This window comes from Saccostrea echinata, unplaced genomic scaffold (genome assembly GCF_033153115.1).
Source record: "Saccostrea echinata isolate AGI-Se365-2 ecotype Australia unplaced genomic scaffold, CSIRO_AGI_Sech_v1 ptg000002l, whole genome shotgun sequence".
NCBI lineage: Eukaryota > Metazoa > Mollusca > Bivalvia > Ostreida > Ostreidae > Saccostrea > Saccostrea echinata.
In genome coordinates, this window is record NW_026889751.1 from 2,768,134 (window position 1) to 2,787,815 (window position 19,682).

Sequence of the window (19,682 nt, forward strand, 5' to 3'; positions counted from 1 at the left end):
TTTATTTGCCCAAGAATTAATTTTAGTACTAAGTCTTTGAACGGCATATCTGCAAAGGGCACAGAATTGTCTCAGTCACGTTCATCTGAAAATATTTATTTAAAAAAAACTTAATTTGATTTTCAATTTTAATACAATAGCATAACTCTTAAACCATAATTCTTATAACATGTGACAGTGATTGAAAATAGATTAAAATAAATAAGAATACTCTCTATCTATTTTTCTCTTTTTATGTAGTTCTTTTCGTTGTAAAAATCATCCACTTTAATTGGCACGATGAATTAAAGAACATGAAAAGGCAATGGGAAAGTCAGTACCTAATATTGAAAAGTAAGAAAAAATGACACTTTTCAATTTCAACACATTATATTTTCACAGTGTGAAGTACTGTAACTTATCCATTGAATAAAAATGATATTTTCACCGACATGTTCTTTTTTCACACTGTGGTAATAATGACTGACAGGTGTTATTTTCACATTGTGAAAATGAAAACGAACTACTTAGCTGATAGAGTCAATACGAAAACTACATAAGATGTCATTTACAGAAAATTCACGTGTTTTGTAGTTGAATATTGAATTTATTTCACTCGTAAAAAGGGGGAGTATTAACAAAAACTGTCCCATTTGTAAAATAGATTCCATATCAGTTAAAACCATTAAATTTCCCGTATGTTTTTTTATCAATTTTAACTCATATTATTGTAAAGTTCCATAATTGCTTTCTTTTGATTGTGTGTGTTTTCTTATGATGTAAAAGGTGAAATAACGAATAGTGATCAATTTCATAATCAAGTACAGAATATGTATCGTATGAATTAAATAAAACTTGTTAAAAAATGCAGACTTGAAAAAAATTGGTTTCAATATTGGATTTCAAAACTTTATAAAAAATCCTTACAAAACAAAGTTACATAGCGGGTTCAAGTAAAGATTCTACCAAGCCTCTTTCTTTACTCCTAACTAAAATATTAACAGCAGTGAAGGAGAAACTTCAGGAGTACTGTAAATATATTCGAGAAGTGGTGTAAATCAGACGTGGATCATTAAAAACTTCAAGGAACTTATAGAAAATTTGAAATAAAATTTTACCAAAATCAATAACATCAAAACATACGACTTTTCAACACTTTATTCAATCATTCCCTACGATAAATTAAAGTTCAGGCATTTTGACATCATAAATAGCTGCTTTTTCAATAAAAATGGAACTCATAAATATACTTATCTTGTCATTGGTCATTTGCAAAATTATTTTGTTAAAAACACTCTGATTATACACACAAGTACTCTGAAGTAGATATTAAAAAGATTCTTGAGTTTCTGCTGATAGTATCTATATACCTGTAGTTTTTGGAGGTTAGGTCTTCCAACATTTTGTATGAATTCCCATGAGTGCCGATTGCGTCCCGTTATTAGAAGACTTATATTTGTAAGGAAATCACATCACTTTAAGCAGAATTTATTCAAAAACTTGTACATAAGAAGGAGAAGACACTTGTTGTGGCTTTCAACTCGACTTTTAGATATATCGACGACGTATTACCAATGAACAATAGTTACTTCCATTCACATGTCAACTCGATATATTCCAGTGAACGTGAAATAAAAGATACCACAGAGTCTGACAAATCTGTTTCATTTTGGATATTTTACTAGAAAAAGACATTAATGGTAACCAACAACAAAATTTTATGATACATGTGATGACTTTAACTTTTCTACTGTCAACTTTCCTAACTTATGTAGCAATATACCATTATTAGCTGCATATGGGGTTTTTACCTCCCAGTTGATTCGATACACAAGAGCTAGCATGCTCCACGTCCGAAACAATTCTAAAATGAGGCAAGATATTGACAAAGAAGTTGATGAAACAAGGATATCTACAGTCTCGTTTAACGTCATCAATGTCATCAATAGCAAGTTCAATGTCAGTAAATACAATTTATCATTAAGTCGAATGCAGACTGACGTATTTCATACTAATTGTTAGGCCATTATTTAACCACTGAATTGTCTACGGATTTTTCCGTTTGTCTGATCATGACAATGAGCACACGACGGGTGTGACCGGTCGAAAGGGGATGCTTATTCCTCCATGGCACCTGATCCCACCTCTGATGTTTTTAGGGGTCCTTGTTTACTCTGCTCCCGATTTGTATTGTTTTAATGGACTTTTGAGCTTGACTTCTGTTTGTTATCTTCATATTTCATTGAAATACGTCCCTTTACTTAAAGCCGAACACGACTTGTAAATAGGCAAACGCCATATTAGTTTTACTATCTCCGATATCAACACTAGGACACCTGACTGCTTTCTTGTCACGGGTACCTGAGTGTTCATGCTTGTTATCTTATATTACCTTTGTTTACATTTTATTGCAGTTTACGTGTATTTGTGTTTGTTTGTATACTGCACTGACCTGTGCAACGCCTGTAAGTTTCTTTGGTATCTTTCTATCCTGCCGTGGAAGAAGCAAACTGTTGTAAGTTTGGACTAGAACAATTACAGAGTTGTAACTATCGGCATTTCCTGAAATACACTCTTTGAAAGTTAAGGTCTTTTCGGATGTCCTAATTTATCAGCATAATACTAGTTAGCTGCAGAACTGTAGCATCATGGTTTTATATATTAGTCTTTGTCCCAATTATGGTCAAAGACTAATATATAAAACAATAACGATACAGTTCTGCAGCTAAATACTAGTACATGTAAACTTCATGTAAAGTAAAATATTTACAGAATTTAGTAACACCCGAATCACAAAACGTATTATTATACCTCATTGTAATTACTCTTTACAGTGCGTTATCTGATTGGTTCTAAACAGTCACGTAAGAGGAAATTTTTTTATGATAGCATATAAAAAAATAATGGTCATGCTGATGCATTTCCATAATACAGTACTTAATTAAGAAATATGCAATTAAAGTAATCATAGATTATGATGTAGATCACAACCGAGTACTGAATCTTTTGTATTCACTGTTACACTAGTCGACAGATATTAAGTATGCAGATAACGCCTCAGAGCCGAAATCTATCAGCGAAATAAATTGCATTTGGATCAACTGGGCAATATTGTTAAGTCGGCGAAGGGTATGCTAATACTGATTTATCGGCAGTTATGGTCAGTATATGGCCAATCCAGTAACACGGCATATGTCGTTTATTCCGCCAAAGATTTTAAGTGATCCACATTTATTCAATCTTGTTTTACATTCACTGAAATTTTAAATTAGATAACATATTCTTGTAGTATGCTTACATTTTTTCTGTATGATAAGCACCTCGAATCTTATAAAAAAAAAAAAAGATACGCATTTTAAAGTCCATTAACATTAAACTCGAATGTGAACTGAGACCTCATATTTCAACAAGGGTTTACTTGAATTGTTCTTGCGTTTAATTTTATTTACATCTAATGACAGTATTTTTTTCAAATATATGATTAAAAAGAAATAGGAGTTGATTCAATGGTAGAAATAAATTTCATATTTATGTATCCTACCCAATAAAGCCTCTGACTCTCAAGATAGGATTGTACATTCAGTTGGATACTGAGCGGATACTTAATTAAAATGCAAAGAAAATTGCTTACGTGATAGCATTTTACCTGTTCAGATTCTTTTTGACCCAGTTCCTGAAAGTTCAATGCCTTTGATCCACTTATACATTCACATTATATGATACAGGTATATATTATAAGTTGATGACAAAAAGGATATCAGCATCTCGCTAAAAGTCAACATTTTGCAAATTTAATAGTCCATACATTGACCTTGATTGCAAATATAATCTGTCGTTCAGTCGAATGTTGACTGAGGATTTTCACATAAATTGTGAGGCCAATATTTTCTCAATGAAATGTCTATGGATTTTTTCGTTTACCCGCGATCATGACAAGGAGCACACGGTGGGTGTGGCCAGTCGACAGGGGATGCTTCCTCCTCCATGGCACCTGATCTCAACTAAGTTTACAAAGGTCCATGTTGGCTTTGCTCATAATTTGTATACATTAAACGGACTTTGAAAAAGATCGCTGTTCGTTTTCACTAGTAAATCTTAAAGCCATAACCTATAACAAACAAACTACTATTTCCTTTACATAACTGTCATTTATTAATGTGTCTAAAGGAGAGGCATAAAGACTCTAGAAGCAAGCCTATTTATTAACAGAAATCAAATCTGGCAGGTCAAAGTAGTTTTAATCGTAATTAATCATATTTTACATTTCAGAAGGCCCCTTGGTGAATTTTCATTTCATTTTTTTTTTTTTTTTTTTTTTGGAACTAGCACATCACCTATTTATTAATAGAAATCATAAATCTGGCAAGTTTAAGTGGTTTTAATCGAAATTAAGCATATTTTACATTTCAGAAGGTCCCTTCGGTGAATTTTCATTTGATATTTTTTTCTTGAACAAGCACATTAAAAATACTTAGAGTTTAAAAACTCACTCGTTTACTTGGGTTACTATTCATTTTGTTTAGAGATAGTTCAGCAATTCCAGGATCTCATTTTTCCTATAAATCTTTTAGGGGAAAAAAAGTCATGGCGGTATCCACAAACACCGACATAGATTATGGCGTCATCTTTGGTCCCGTTAATGTAGAGTCATCAGCCCTGAATCCAACTTCTCTGATAGGATTGATGACGGGAGATGGTAGAACTGAAAAGGATGACATTAATTTATCGGTAAGAAGTTGTCTGCATTAATTTGCTCGGGTTATGTTCATTGTTACAACGAAATTTGTGGTATTTATGTTAATGGTCAATTAAAAATAGTATAATTGTAAACAGACTGGTAGCATCCTTTTGAATATTCTTGAAAAGCTTTTTTCTCAAAGGGGAATTGACGGTAACTATAATTATTTAGCTGGATCCATTTGAAATGTCAAAAAGGACACACGCCTTGGAATGGCTCATCTGTATCCCCTCAGCGCGGAATGAAGAGGAACAGAACATGGAAGCTTACAGTAAGGGCGGGAAAGTGTATTATAGAACACTGAGAATCATAAAAGCCGGTGAGCCGTTATTTGTGTGGTACAGCAAGGACTTCTGTCAGGCGTTACAAATACAGATCATTAAAAGACACAGCGACCAAGGTAGCTAAAGTAGACCCATTAAAATTTCAATTTTTATATGCATTCAAGGACTGATAAAATATATTATCAAAAATGTAGTAGATTGGTGAAACACAATTGATAGGTGATAATTACTGTGAAAGTAAAATGTCGATGTTTAAAAACGTAAATTTAATTTTTTATAACTTTTATAGATGGGGAACAGTTGGTTTGTAACTTCTGTGGTGAAGTTTTTCAACATGAATTTCCACTGATGGCTCATCATACTTTTAAATGTGAAGAAATTGTGAGTTCAAACTTCAGGGAAACAGAGAAAAAGATCAAAAATGAGTTAAATTTACTAAAATCAAAGCTGCACAATATCATCAATGAGATAATTTTAGAGAAAAATGCGAAGTCTTCGAAAAACTTAGCAAAATCTTTAAAACGCGATTTTGAGTGTGTAGACATTGCACAGGTTAATACCCCGGACAATGTTCGAAGACTGTCCAGCGACACTGTTTTGAACACATACTCAGATGCCAGTGCATTTAGAAAAGTTGAAAATGATAACAGAAGTTTTTACACACCTCATTCAACCCTTTCTAATTTCTCTGGTAAACGTTATAAAGTGAGTGAACCATCATCAGATGTAGATTTATGTCTGTATGGCTTCAATTTTTCATGTGTACAAACTTCACCCCAAACGTCTGTAATGCCAAAGGTTTGTCAAAGTAACACTGTTCAACTTCCTCATCCTCCGATGTCACAGCAAGTCTCACAGAATGGATCAGTGAAAGCCAGTATGATCTTCTCGCTGTCAGATCAATGGAAACAGTACTTTATGTCTGAGAGACCCAATGCTGGAATTCCATATATGAAGAGTTCCAATCCTATGGTGGAAAAAATCTTACAAAACACATCACCAGTGGCTGTTAAATCTCCTGTCAACGCTATGGTATTGTCTCAGAACTGGTGTGCCAAGTGTAATACTTCTTTTCGCATGACAAGTGATCTCGTGTATCACATGAGATCTCATCATAAACGAGAATTTGACCCTGTAAAAAAGAAACGCGATGACAAACTGAGATGCAACATATGTCAGGAAACCTTTCGTGAGAGACACCACCTAACTCGTCACATGACGTCTCATGTCTAAACAAATGCGAACCTCTTTACTGTATATTGAATTGTAATAGCGTCCTGTTTCTTACTATTGAATGTAAGTATTTATATAATTTAATTATCACATGTTAACTCCTTTATACAGTGGATATAGCTCATAATATGTCGTTTTCATATCCACAGTTGTGACGTCACAATGGTTTTTGTGTGAATTTGATTAAGTCAAATATTGGATTTACATATACATGTATAAAACAATGTAAAACATGAAACAGCTATGTGTCAAACATGTGATAAAAAGAATCTCCCATGCTTTGTAGTTAGATATGATTTTGTATCCAACTTTTTGTGTGTTTTTATCAAAATACACACAAATCGTTGGATAAGAAATCATATCCAACCACAAACCATCGGAGATCCTACAGTGTATATATATTGCATTGGGGTGAATTAAAAAAAAATGACCACCAAACTGAATTTTTTTGGCAAAATTCAACTACTTATAACATATTTTTCACTTATATCATCATATTGCAAATGCATTCTAGTTTAAAATCCTGAAGTGGCAATAGAATAGACAATTGGATTAAATAGTTTCAGAATTTTTATGAGTAAAATTTCTTTTGAAAAAATAAAATATCATTACACCTTAAAAGACTTTCTAAAATACATAATCACAAGAAATTATAGTTTTTTATGCTTCAAAATGGTAAAAGGGGTATAAATGATTAAATCTAGACCTTGAATGAGTATCTTCTCTTGTACATGTGACAAAAAATTGGCTTTTTGATTGTTATTTTACATTATTTTTTCAATTCTGGTTTGAAAAGTTTTAATATGAAAAAAATATGAAGCAATAAAATTCCCCAAAATTCACTTTTTTGTCATTCAAGTCAATTCTTTAAATCTAAGCCAAAAAAGAATTGTTATATACGAGTTCTCTTACAAAAAATACTAGATTTTGAAGTGACCCTATGTTACATTATTGTGTTGCACTCCTGACATCTGATATGTATTTTATTTAACATTGTTTTAGAAATTATAACACACAATAACCCACTCTTACTTTGTAAATCAATTTGTCGTGTTGATATTTTTCATCGTTTACAGAAGGTTTTTCATATTTTGAAGACCTTAAAACATGATTATTTGCAAAGTGTAATATATATAAATTTTATTTAAAATATATGTGAAATGATGAAAACTATTCCCTGAATTGACTGTAAAATTTCTGTAATTTGTTGATAGACATAGTGTTTTGAATATCAAATAGTATCAAGCATTTTTTTTCAACTTATTTTTTAGTAAAGATAGTTAAAAAGCATCGGTAATTATGAAGCAGTTTTGTTACACTCCTGACTGCAGTAAAGTTTAAAATTAAAACCATAGAACACAAAAATTCATCAAGTGTTGGCAACATCAAGTGGTAATGAAATTGTGCAATACTTATAGTCCAATACTTCATAATTAAAACAGATGAAAGTATTTAAAATTCGCATTTTATCTGGAATTATACCCTATTTTATGCCAAAAAACTAGCTTAAATGTATATTTAGAAGATAAAATATATTTTATAGCATATTTTCCTTTAGAGGACAATCATAGTAACCCACCAGAGAAATTCTACTCATCATTTTTTCTTTATTTTTATTCTTAGTGGATGATTTATAATTCTAACATATTTGTTGCACTCCTGACCAAAAGCATTGAGGCCTTTAAAGTAGAATTGTGAAGTGAAAATTACATAAGAACTTGTTCTGTTGTTTCAGTGAAGTTGAGGAGGAATTACTTGAATTTTATGACAATGTTTTAGTGTGTTTATTTTTAACGTTCATTAAAAAAATCACAAAAAAGATAAAAACACATCTGAATTGATAAAATTGAAAAAGGAAAGATTTTAATAATAAAACTATCAATAATTTAGCATTAAATTATACAAAAAGATCATTATTAATTAATGGATACCTCTAAGCATGAATAGAAGTCTTTTCGACACACAACTTGAATCTTTAAAAAAATGTGTTGCACTCCTGACCATAGAAATATAGATCTGAAGCACAGGCAGATCCTGTAATTGATAAATCTATTTGGTAAAAATGTTCTTCGTGTCCTTATTTTCCAAAATAAAAATCAGAAAATCATATAATGATAATAGTTTTTTCATGCTTGGGAGCAAAACATCAAATGTTGCACTCCTGACATTTTTGGGTATGCACATATACTTGACTCTCATTAATGCTGCTTGTGATTTATATAACATTTTTAAGTTTTAAAATGTATATCAGTTATTATTTTACACTTCCAAAATTCTTTTTTGTCTTAATTTTCTATCAGAATTTTACAATTGATGTTTTTTTGGCAACACTACATTTTTTCTGTTGCACTCCTGACATGGTATAACATTTTTTTAAACATCAGTCATGACCACAACTTGATTAAACAAAAGTTATGACAGTCCACATTTAAAGCGCAATACTTTGAATATTATCAGGAAAGTCTTTATTTTCAACATGAAGCATTGTTTTTTTATTTCAAAGATCTCCAAAAAATATTGAAATTTCAAAATGTCACAAAAAGGTGTTGCACTCCTGACAATTTTAACATCATTTTTGGTCATAACTTTTTTGTTAATTGAGATATTAACGAGATATTTGGCAGGTATTTAGACACTATCTAAAGACAAATGCTGAGACATAGAAATCTATTTTTATTGCCTGTATTTTTAGTGTGGGTTGATAAATATGCGTTTGGTCATTTTTTTTTAATTCACCCATTGCTTGTTTGAATAAATATACATAAAATCACTAAGAGTTTTGTTGTAAACAAGAGGCCGATATGTATTGACGGTCACCTGGGTGTAATGCCTTTCTCCCCCACCTGGAATTCTGGACTCACCTGAATGAGTAAAACAAGTTGGTTAGGTCTCTGTAATACTCGTAAGCTTGTTCCCAGATGATTGGGAGTAATATACTAGTATGCACTTTAAATATTTGATCACCTTATTCCAACTCTTCCTTATAAGCTTTGAGGACAAACATTTCACAAATTTGAAAAAAGAAAAATAGCTAAATGATGCCTTGCATAAAGTTAGGTTGCTAAATGTCCAAGAATACTAATAAATAAGATTTTCAAACTATTTAATAAATTTAAAATATGATCAGATGAATCCCATTCTGGGGCCGGAAATCTGGACACAGGCGACCAGAATTTCAAAATATTATATACAGCTAGCTGCTCATCATACTCATACTGACCGTTTTCCTGCTAGATGTCTATGAGAAAAGAACAAAATTTTCAAATTCTAACTAATGTATATATTTAGTATTTTCAGTGTATAACCAATTAATCCCACAGGTGCTTGAGGACAGGAGGGACACCCCTCCCCGATAAATTATCTTGCAATGTAATATTTGTGATATAATCCATACCATCAATTTGAAAAATTACTTAAAACCTAACCGTCAATTTTCTACAAGGATGTTAGCAATTTTGAACTGATCAAAGCTTATTCAAAGGAAGTGATAAGGAGACGACTTTCTCCCCAAATACACAACTTCTGCAGAAAGTGTGAAGCACAGTTTTGGAATTAGTATATGAAGAAATCTGGTTGGTTTATACTTTAAAAAATATATTTCAAATGTACAGGAAGCATTGAGTTCAAAACCTACAAACTTAAATGAATGGTGTCTATAATTGATTTGCAGGTTTCATTTTGGTAGTTATGTCCCTTTAAAACGCGATGTTATAAATGCCTATCTTTTGTTTCATTAAAAAAAGTTTACCTCGTGTGTTTTTGATTACGAAGTCGTACAAAAAAGACAAGAATTATACCGTGTAGATGCCTTGCGTTCATATTTGGTTATATGGGGAAAATGGGTAAAAAGTCGTCTCCTCATCACTTCCGTTGATTAAGTGTTGACGAAGATGGAAACCTTGTTGATTTATATGTATACAGTTGGTAGAAATTTTTATAAAATGTTTGTATTAAGTAATTATTCGAATTAATGGTATGGATTATATCACAAATATGACACCGAAAGACCATTTATGAGAGAAAAGTCGAAACGATCCGGGGGTCTATATCCGGGGGGGGGGGGTTGTTCCTGTCCTCAAACACCTGTGGTTAAGCCCCACTGTAGCGCCTGAACCATGCATGGCCGTAGGAACCGGGGGGGGGGCACAGGGGGGGGGGCGTGCACCCCCCAATAATTTTGCCGATAAATAGATTACTATAGTAAACATAGATACTACATGCTTGTGCCCCCTCAATAAAAGCGTCTGATGACCTTTTTTTTTTTTTTTGCTTATCAAGGAATTTTTGGTAGTTGACGACCTTTTTTTTTTTTTTCTTTTTGCTTGTCAGGAAATTTTTGGTAGTGCCCCCTCAACTGTCAACTGAAAAATGTTTGGCTGTGCCCCCCCCCAAAACTGAAATTGCTTCCTACGGGCCTGCCATGGACCCAGGAGCAATAAATTTTACAAAGGTGGTAAAGAATAAAGTTTGTTAACAGTAAACAGTTTGTCTGCTTTTTGTCTTTGAGTTGAGAAAAAAGATTTCCAAAGGTCTAAATTATTTTAATAATGAATATTTCAAACTTAGCCCCACCCATAGACCTGAACCATGAACGCAGTTGCCATGAATTTTATTATAAAATGTTGGTAGAAGGCTAAGTCTTAATTATAATCATGCAGTTATTTTAACTTCTAAGAATTTTGAAGACATTTTCGCAAAAAGCAGTCCGGGTGTATAGGTCTCATTACCAACAAATCCTTACATGAAGAATGCTGATATGATTTTTCTCAGAATGAATACATGTAAAATGCACATATGCGAAGTAGTAAAATAATTTAAAATAGACCTAATTCTTTCCTCTTTATTAAACAATACTCCGAATGTTACTTCAAATTACCTATTTAAATGATTTTCGAAACTCGAATTTTCATCGGTGTTAAAACAATTTAACAGAAATCCTTATTAAGACATGTCAGAAACATGACATCTATTTCTCTGGCTTTCGAAACAGAGCAGGCTCACTGGGGGCCGCCAGTGAAACTAAAACCTTTCAAAACCGATCATATAAATTCACCCGCCGAAATATGGCTGAAATACTGCCAACTCGGCGTTAAACAATAATCAATCAACCTATTTTGCTCAGAAATGTACATTTTTGCAATCTTATATATGAGTTTTAAGTTTAAAAAAAGAGCGGAGTGAGGTCTTTCATAATAGTAAAACCAACAATATATGCCGCTGTTTGATCGTTTCAGGATTAAATTAGACAACTTCAACGGAACTCGTAAATTTTCATATCTTGTGATTAGCCATCTACTTATTTTTTTATTTTGATTCGCAAACAAGCACTCAGAAGTTGATACATGTATTAAAAAGACGCTTGAGTTCCTATTGACAATATCTATTTAATTTTTGGAACTAGGTTTTCCAATCTTTTGAAATTCTGATGTTCTCTTATTGTGTTCTTGTATTAGGATACCTGTTTTATATTCCTATAGAGCCTTTTTTCCCCAAAAACTTCTACTTGAAAAGAAGAAATCTCTGAATGTTGACGTTTATTCGACATTTAGATCAACAATATTAATTTTCATTCATACGTTGATTTGATATATCCCATTAAACTGGAAATAAAAGACACCATGGATTCTTGCACATCAACTTCATTATTAGATTTTTACCGACTATAGACGTTGATGGCCAACTAAGAGTTACACTTTGGGATAAACGTCGTTTCGGTTTTTCTATTGTCAAACCCTTTATTAATTAATTAAGCAATATGCCATCATCACTTGCACAAGTACTTTATGTCTCTTAGTTGATTCGATTCCTTTAAGGGGTCCATGTTTTTTTCTGTTCTTAATTTGTAATGTTTCATTGGGCTTTTGAGCTTAGCTTTTGCTATCTTTACATTTCATCACACAAAGACGAATGTGTTCAATAAATTTTATATCAAATATTTTAAATTGAAAATAAGAAGTGTTTTGTACAGTTGAAAAGTGAAATTGCTATTAAATTTCTAAATTCTAGAGAATAAATGTTCTTCATATATGCAAGCTTCTTGATTTTCGAACTGCGACTTTTTTACAATGCAAGAACGCTCTTGATTTGCTTTATCCTTAAGTACTAAAATTTGTAAATAAACTGTTGCCACCTTTTCCATATTCTGCGACTTGCAATTCAATATGCCACGCTCCGCGCCAAGTCATGAATGCGAGATTTATACACGTGTCAGAATAAACAGCTTCTTTGAATAATTCAATTACTAAGAACGCAATGAACAGTAACAAGTGCCAATCCCTGTTACGAAACTCGCATCCAAATATCCGAAATTACAATATTATGACAACACATTTTCATGTTCTTTGTGATTAGCCAATAAATCGGTGATTACAAATGAGGAATAAACATATTAGACTGGACCCAGAGGACTCCTAAACCAAACAAATTACGATAGCAAGAAGACTTTCTTTGGTGTTAAAATATGCTCGTCGTCATTTTCTTTGACAGGCCATCAGAAAGGAAAGAAAGAAAGAAATGGGAGAGACAACCCTCTGGGAAATAGGTGTTAGTGTGGTTTATGGAACTTTGTAATACTTTTATACACCTGTATTATTATCCCATCAAAATATTATTGGTAATGAACAAAGACCAAATCACTTAATATGTATACAGGTAATACGCAAGTTACCCCCCCCCCCCAAAAAAAAAATCACAACATACATAAAACATCGCATAAAGTAGAATATTCTTTAACTGTCGTTTTACTTGCACAAAAATACTTCAACAAGAATACCAGGATATTTAAAGAGATTTTTCAGTAAAATTATAGCAAGAACTCTCCAGCTTAATATCTTAAGTAAACCAAGCAATCAATTCAATGGCCTGGGTTTTGTCGAGATGTAATTGGTTGAGGGCCGTAACGGTAACACCTCTGATGTTGAGCAATATTTATGCTGAGAACAAAAAATATGACCACTCACATCCAAGCATTAAAGAATATTTAACTTCTGAGTCAGGTGTCAAGAGTCACGGCAAGGGGTAATGACAGATCTCATTGTCATAGCATCTTTTTTCAAGTATCACCTCCTGATGATCCCCCAATACAACATTTTGTTGTAAAATTTCAGATTACTGATACCTTCTGTATTTCACATTTCTGAGCTCATTGTCACCTTGTCTAAATTATCTTTGTTCAGGGTTCTGACATATCCAATGACCATAAACAACCCTGAGTTTTTAAGTTATCTCATTACAAAATTATGTTATGGACAATATTTATACTTCACACTCAGTGACTGAGACACTGACCAAATGAACATGGTACAGGGTAGTTACATACCCTCTGCAGCTGGTCACAGACAACCTTTGAACCTACTAGTATAATCTACTACATTAATGTTCAACTCAACTTCAAAGGTGGTAAAAGCAATAATTCTAAATTTCCATAACCAGAGATTTTGCCTTTGTCTTTACTACTCCGAGTTAAGGTGGTGTTATAGACATTCTTTATCTCAAGCATAAACTTCTGTTTCTCTATTTTAAAATTGTTGCTAGAACAAAACATAAGAACCTGTTACCTATGTACAGAGTCAAGACATATTACCAGGCATAGGCTATGTATGTGTTTCTATAGTTTCTTTGTTTCAAAGTTGTCCACATGAGACCAGGTAATTTGGGGGGGAAAACAAATAAGAAATCGAAAATTACCAAATTGTAGGGAAATATATTAGAATTACTTTCATTGCACATAGAGATTTTTTGTCAATTTTTGATGGTGATTTTGACCAGAGATAGGTAATTTTTTCATAACCGATTATCGACTATAATTAAAAAACAAGCTAATTCAGAGGATTTGTGTCCCCCGCTTAGGGGAAAAAAGAGCATGCGCAGTTCGGGGGGGGGGGTGTTGTCGGACTCCCCCCCCCCCCTGGATTTGTAGAATTATATATATATATATAATGTTGGGATGAATTATGAACTTTTTCTCTCTCGGTAATACATGTTAACAAACAAAATGGCAGACGAGGTGACAACACGTGTGTCCAAATTACCGAACAGGTACTCTGATTGTATTACTGGTAATAAACTCGATGAAATTGAGAATGATATAGGATCTGAATGTTTAGAATCTCCCACCATGCATGAACAAGTTGACGGGAAAACCAACAACGTTACGTTTAAAACAACACGAATTGGTGTTTGGAAAAACATAATTGACTATTTTGGAAAACCGAAAACAAACCTTCAATCTCAGAAATCCTGTTATGTTATCAAAGTTACCTTTGACTTAGATAATGAAAGAAACAACTCAGTGAAAGTCAACCTTTTTCACTCTGGATCAGTAGTTATTCAAGGCGCAAAATGTGCCAAATTCACTGACAATTTTTTCCATTTGCTGAAGCAGAAATGTGATGATTTTGAAAGAGAGTCATTAGATGACACCTTAACTGAAGAAACTTTCTTGAAAACACCATCTGTCCCTGAGTTAGTGAAATCTAAAAGCATGGAGGACATTCATGATCAACAGTTGCCTCATATACCAACAAATACCCCCCAAATTGCACAGAAAATCGTTCCAAACAATCAACAAAAACTTTTCCTTTCTCCTCAACAAAGAGTGTCCCAACATAGTAAATCTATAGATCAGAAATTTGGAGAAATACACGTTTCACTTGAGACTCTTGATATGTCTATGAAAAACCTTGTTGAAAAAATCAATGACATAAATGTCTCCAATATGAACATGCCTGAAAACATAACTTCAAAAACCAGTGAGATGTTGAGCAATCATAGATCCAAAATTACTGAGTCATTGTCCACTATTGAGTCCAAACTAAAACATTGTGCAACTGGTATTGACGCCCTACAGATCAAAGCTAACATAGCTGACACTCTCATGAAAGAGTTGAAGATGAAGCAAATGGAACACGATAATACTGTTACAAAAATGTCGTTACTTATAAACAAGCTAACCGAACGGGTTGAATCCCTTGAAAATGGTATCTCGCATAATTCGGTGCATCAGACAGCTGATAAGGAAGTAGATGTCAAAAATGTATGTAGTCAAACAGAATTCACCTCTGGAACATGTGGAATGTCTGAAAATGAACAAGAATCTGGAAAAGATCCACAATGGACAGAAGTTAAGGGCAAGAAAAATCATACCATCTTGCATGAGACTGCAGGTTATACGGATAAGAATCCGTCAACAAGAAAGCCATCAGTTTGTCAAACTCTTATTTTGTGTGACTCCGTTATCCGTAGAATTCAGCCCCAGCGATTTACACCAAGGGCTACATGCATTAAACGTTTCATAAGAGGAGGGGCTGTTACATGTGCAAACTTTATTGAAAAGTTTGGCCCCGATTTCAACACTCAATCAGTTCTTTTGCATATTGGCACTCGAGACTTGCAAAAAGATGGAGTGAAAGAAAACGAGTTTATCAGGCTTCTTGACATGTGTGCCAATGTTTGGGAAAACACAAAAATATTTGTGTCACTCATTACTAGCAGGAGGGATATACCTGAAGATACAGTAAAAGATGCAAATCGTATTATTCGATCTGTCTGCATGAATTATCCAAATGTGACAGCTATTGAGCAATTCAGACCGTCAGAAAACATGTTTCATGATCATGTACATCTAAACAACCTTGGTCTCATAACAATGATCAAACACCTGAAAACTGCCATGAACCTGTATCCGCAGATATCAAACAGTCAAAATTAGTCGACGTGGACATGACAATGGCCCTTACAACCGTCCTTCATCTGCACCACCCCATGAAAATGTTAAACATGAAATGAGCAACATCGACATGTCAAGGCCATCATCCAACCCAAACATGTGCGATAACTTTCAACTAAACAGTCCTGTTCAGCGTTTCAATATGATGCCGCCAAGTCCCGTAAGTTTTCCGTACAATTTCCAATGGTGTCCACCTCAAAACCAACCAACTATGTATCCACCGTGGCATCATCACCCAAACTTTCCGCCTGTTACTCCATGGATGCAGAATAACACCCGAACCGTATAAGCAGGAATCATTTGACTTGTACTTTTGATTATTGCACATGAATCTAGTCTATTTGATCACTTTATTATAAGCAATTTCACTTCAAGTTAAATTAAGAAATCATTTTTCATTTGTATGGTTATTGTCAATTTACCACATAGACTATAATATGTATGTACATATACACATTTGCCTTTGGTCTACATATATATTCAAACAGTTCTGGGGAAAAAGTCATTTTTCCGTTATTTTACTTTTTATTATTATTATGTTTACAATACTTCTAATCTGAAATGTCATTTGTATGTATACCTACATGATACTTGTATATGCAATTATACTGCTCAATTTGAAATGTCATGATATTGTATCTATATGATACTTGTGTAGTCAAAATTTATGTCACCTTTCTTTTCATGTCAATTAGTCATATATTCCCAACATTCAAAACAACCAATTTCTATTTTTCTGAAGTTATGTCCCCTTCCAAAATATCAAAAAAATTTGACAAATCATCACTCCTCCAGTTAGCAATGTGGAATATTGAAGGATTTTCTAATTGCAAACAAAATGATAGTAATTTTTTGCAAATAATTTCAAACTTTCATATCCTTGGTTTAGTTGAAACCTGGTTAGAAAATGATGATAAGTGCAATGACCTGCCAGGATTTGACTTAATTGTTGCTAAAACAAGAAAAAAAAACAAAAAAGCCTGGAGAAATTCTGGTGGGGTAAGCATTTATGCCAAAAGCTCCATTTACAAAGGTATTAAAAATGTAAAATCAAATAATCCAGATATGTGTTGGATAAAGCTTGAGCAACAGTTTTTGGGTCTGCCAAGAGATATTTATGTAGCTATTATTTACCTATCCCCTGAAAGTACATCTTGTACTGTAGATAATATTGAAACATTTTATTCAGTCCTGCTAGAGGACATAGTTAAATTTAGCAAAGTTGGGGATATAATAATTCAAGGTGATTTTAATGCATACACCAATACTATGCCTGATTTTGTTTTACATGATGAATTTAATCATTCAAATAATGATGATGTTTTTTATAAACATGATATAAATTTGCCTAGAAATAATCTAGATAGCAAAAGAATAAATAATAGTGGTAAACATCTTTTAAATGTTTGTAAAGAAGCAGGTCTAAGAATCCTGAATGGTCGAACTACATGTGATTTATTTGGTAGACCAACATGTTTTACTTATAATGGGTGTAGCCTTGTAGATTATACCATTGTATCAAATGAACTTTTACAATGTATAGGATTTTTTCAAGTAGAGGATTTTACTGCTTTGTCAAATCATTGTCCTATTGTATGTGGTTTAATTTCTAAGTGTAACACAGAGTGTACCACTCCTTCATCAAAACTTGCTCCTTTACCAGGCAAATTCATTTGGACTGATCAAGCCATTAAGTTGTTCAAGTCTAACATTGAAAGTGAAACTATAAAAAGTAAAATTACCAATTTCATGAAGAAAGATTTTAATAATGTTAATAATATGGTTGATGAAATTAACTCAATTTTAATTGAAACAGCCCACATGTCAGCCAAATTTGTCAAAAGGAGTAATAAACAAATACATTGTAGAAAATTTAAAAAGAAACATAACAAAAAACCATGGTTTTCAGACTCATGTGAAGAACTAAGAACTTCAGTTAAAAACTATGAAAAATTAGTTAACAAATTCCCTTTTAATGCTGAATACAGAAAAGCATTTTATTCATTTCGTTCTCGTTTCAGACGTCGATGTAAATACGAGCAGAAACAATGCAAAAAAAAGATTTGTAATGAACTAGAAAACTCTATTGATTCCAATCCTAAATCATTTTGGAAATTAATTAACAAACTTGATTGTTCATCAAAGTGCCCAATTGATGATGTATTACCCCATGATAAGTTTAAGGATCATTTTAAAAAATTATCTTTAGATAATTCAAATTTTAATTCATTTCAAAGGGAAATTATTGACAAATTTGAAGAGCTAAAGAAAAAACAAGAGTCATTTTTTGACACAAATGTACTGAATAGTGCAATCACATCTAGCGAAATACAAAAAGCCATTAAATCCCTGAAGAATGGTAAATCCCCAGCTATTGATTTAATTTCAAATGAAATGATAAAAAATAGTACACATACTTTGCTCGAGTCACTTACTAAACTTTTTAACTTTGTATTTGAAAAGGGGGTGTTTCCTAAAATATGGAATGAAACATTTATCGTCCCACTGCATAAGACAGGTAGTAAATCTGATCCAAACAACTATAGAGGATTATCAATAAGCTCAAACTTGGGGAAAGTATTCAATAAGATCATACATTTGAGATTAACCAAATTTACTCTAGATAATAATCAGATTAGCAAAAATCAAATTGGCTTTATGGAACACAGCAGAACAGCTGACCATATATTTTCTATAAAATCAATAATTGACCACTACAAACTCAAAAAGAAAAAAGTTTATGCAGCATTCATTGATCTGAAAAAAGCATTTGATACGATTTGGAGAATAGGATTATTTTACATACTTCTAACAAATGGTGTTCCAAAGAAAATTTTCAATGTGATCTATTCTATGTATGCGAACACCATGAACAAAATAAAGTTTAATGAGGGGTTAAGTGAACTATTTATATCTGAAAGAGGTGTCAAACAAGGTGATGTACTAAGTCCCTTGCTTTTTAACATTTTCATAAACAAAATTGTTGATGAATTGAACAGTATTAACTCTGATCCAATATTAGTAAAAGATACAAAAATACACTGCTTATTATAAGCAGATGACTTAGTTTTGTTGTCAAGTAGTCCTGATGGTCTACAATGTAGCCTGAATATTCTTGAAAATTATTGTGTTAATTGGAAGCTACAGATTAACACGTCCAAATCAAAAATTATAGTATTTAATTCTAATGGTTTAAACCATTTTACTATAAATGGTATCTGTATTGAAACTGTTGACAAATATTGCTATCTTGGTATAAATCTTAAGTGTAATGGCAAATTTAACCTTGCTGCAGCTCAGTTGGTAGATAAAGCCAGAAAAGCTTTATTCAAGATAAAGAAAACCCTTGGAATACATAATTCCTGTCGATTACTTGAAAAATTGTTTGATACCATGGTAATTCCCATTTTGCTACACGGAAGCGAAGTTTGGGGTATTGAGTCGGTCATAAAAAATTCAGGCTCGGCATCTTATGAAAAGTTTCATATTAAATTTTTGAAAGAAATTTTAGGAGTTCATTGCAAAACTTCAAATAATGTTTGCTATTCTGAACTCGGAAGACTCCCAGTCAGATCAAAAATTATTATGTTTGCTATCAAATACCTTGATCATTTAATTTCATTTGAACATACATTGGCACATGATATTTTTATCAAAACTAAAGAAAATAACACATGGTCTATGTATTTAAGGACTTGTCTTAATAACTTAGGGTTTTCTT

At 32.6% G+C, this 19,682-nt stretch overlaps 1 protein-coding gene across 1 annotated transcript; it reads left to right on the forward strand.

Annotated features, from left to right (window-relative positions):
• Positions 1–4,563: 4,563 nt before the first annotated feature.
• Positions 4,564–6,388, forward strand: LOC133178351 (uncharacterized). The gene is made up of 3 exons (XM_061313084.1): positions 4,564–4,707; positions 4,889–5,117; positions 5,291–6,388. Exons 1-3 carry the CDS (start codon positions 4,564–4,566, stop codon positions 6,232–6,234), a joined length of 1,317 nt encoding a protein of 438 aa, XP_061169068.1. The 3' UTR covers positions 6,235–6,388.
• Positions 6,389–19,682: the final 13,294 nt, after the last annotated feature.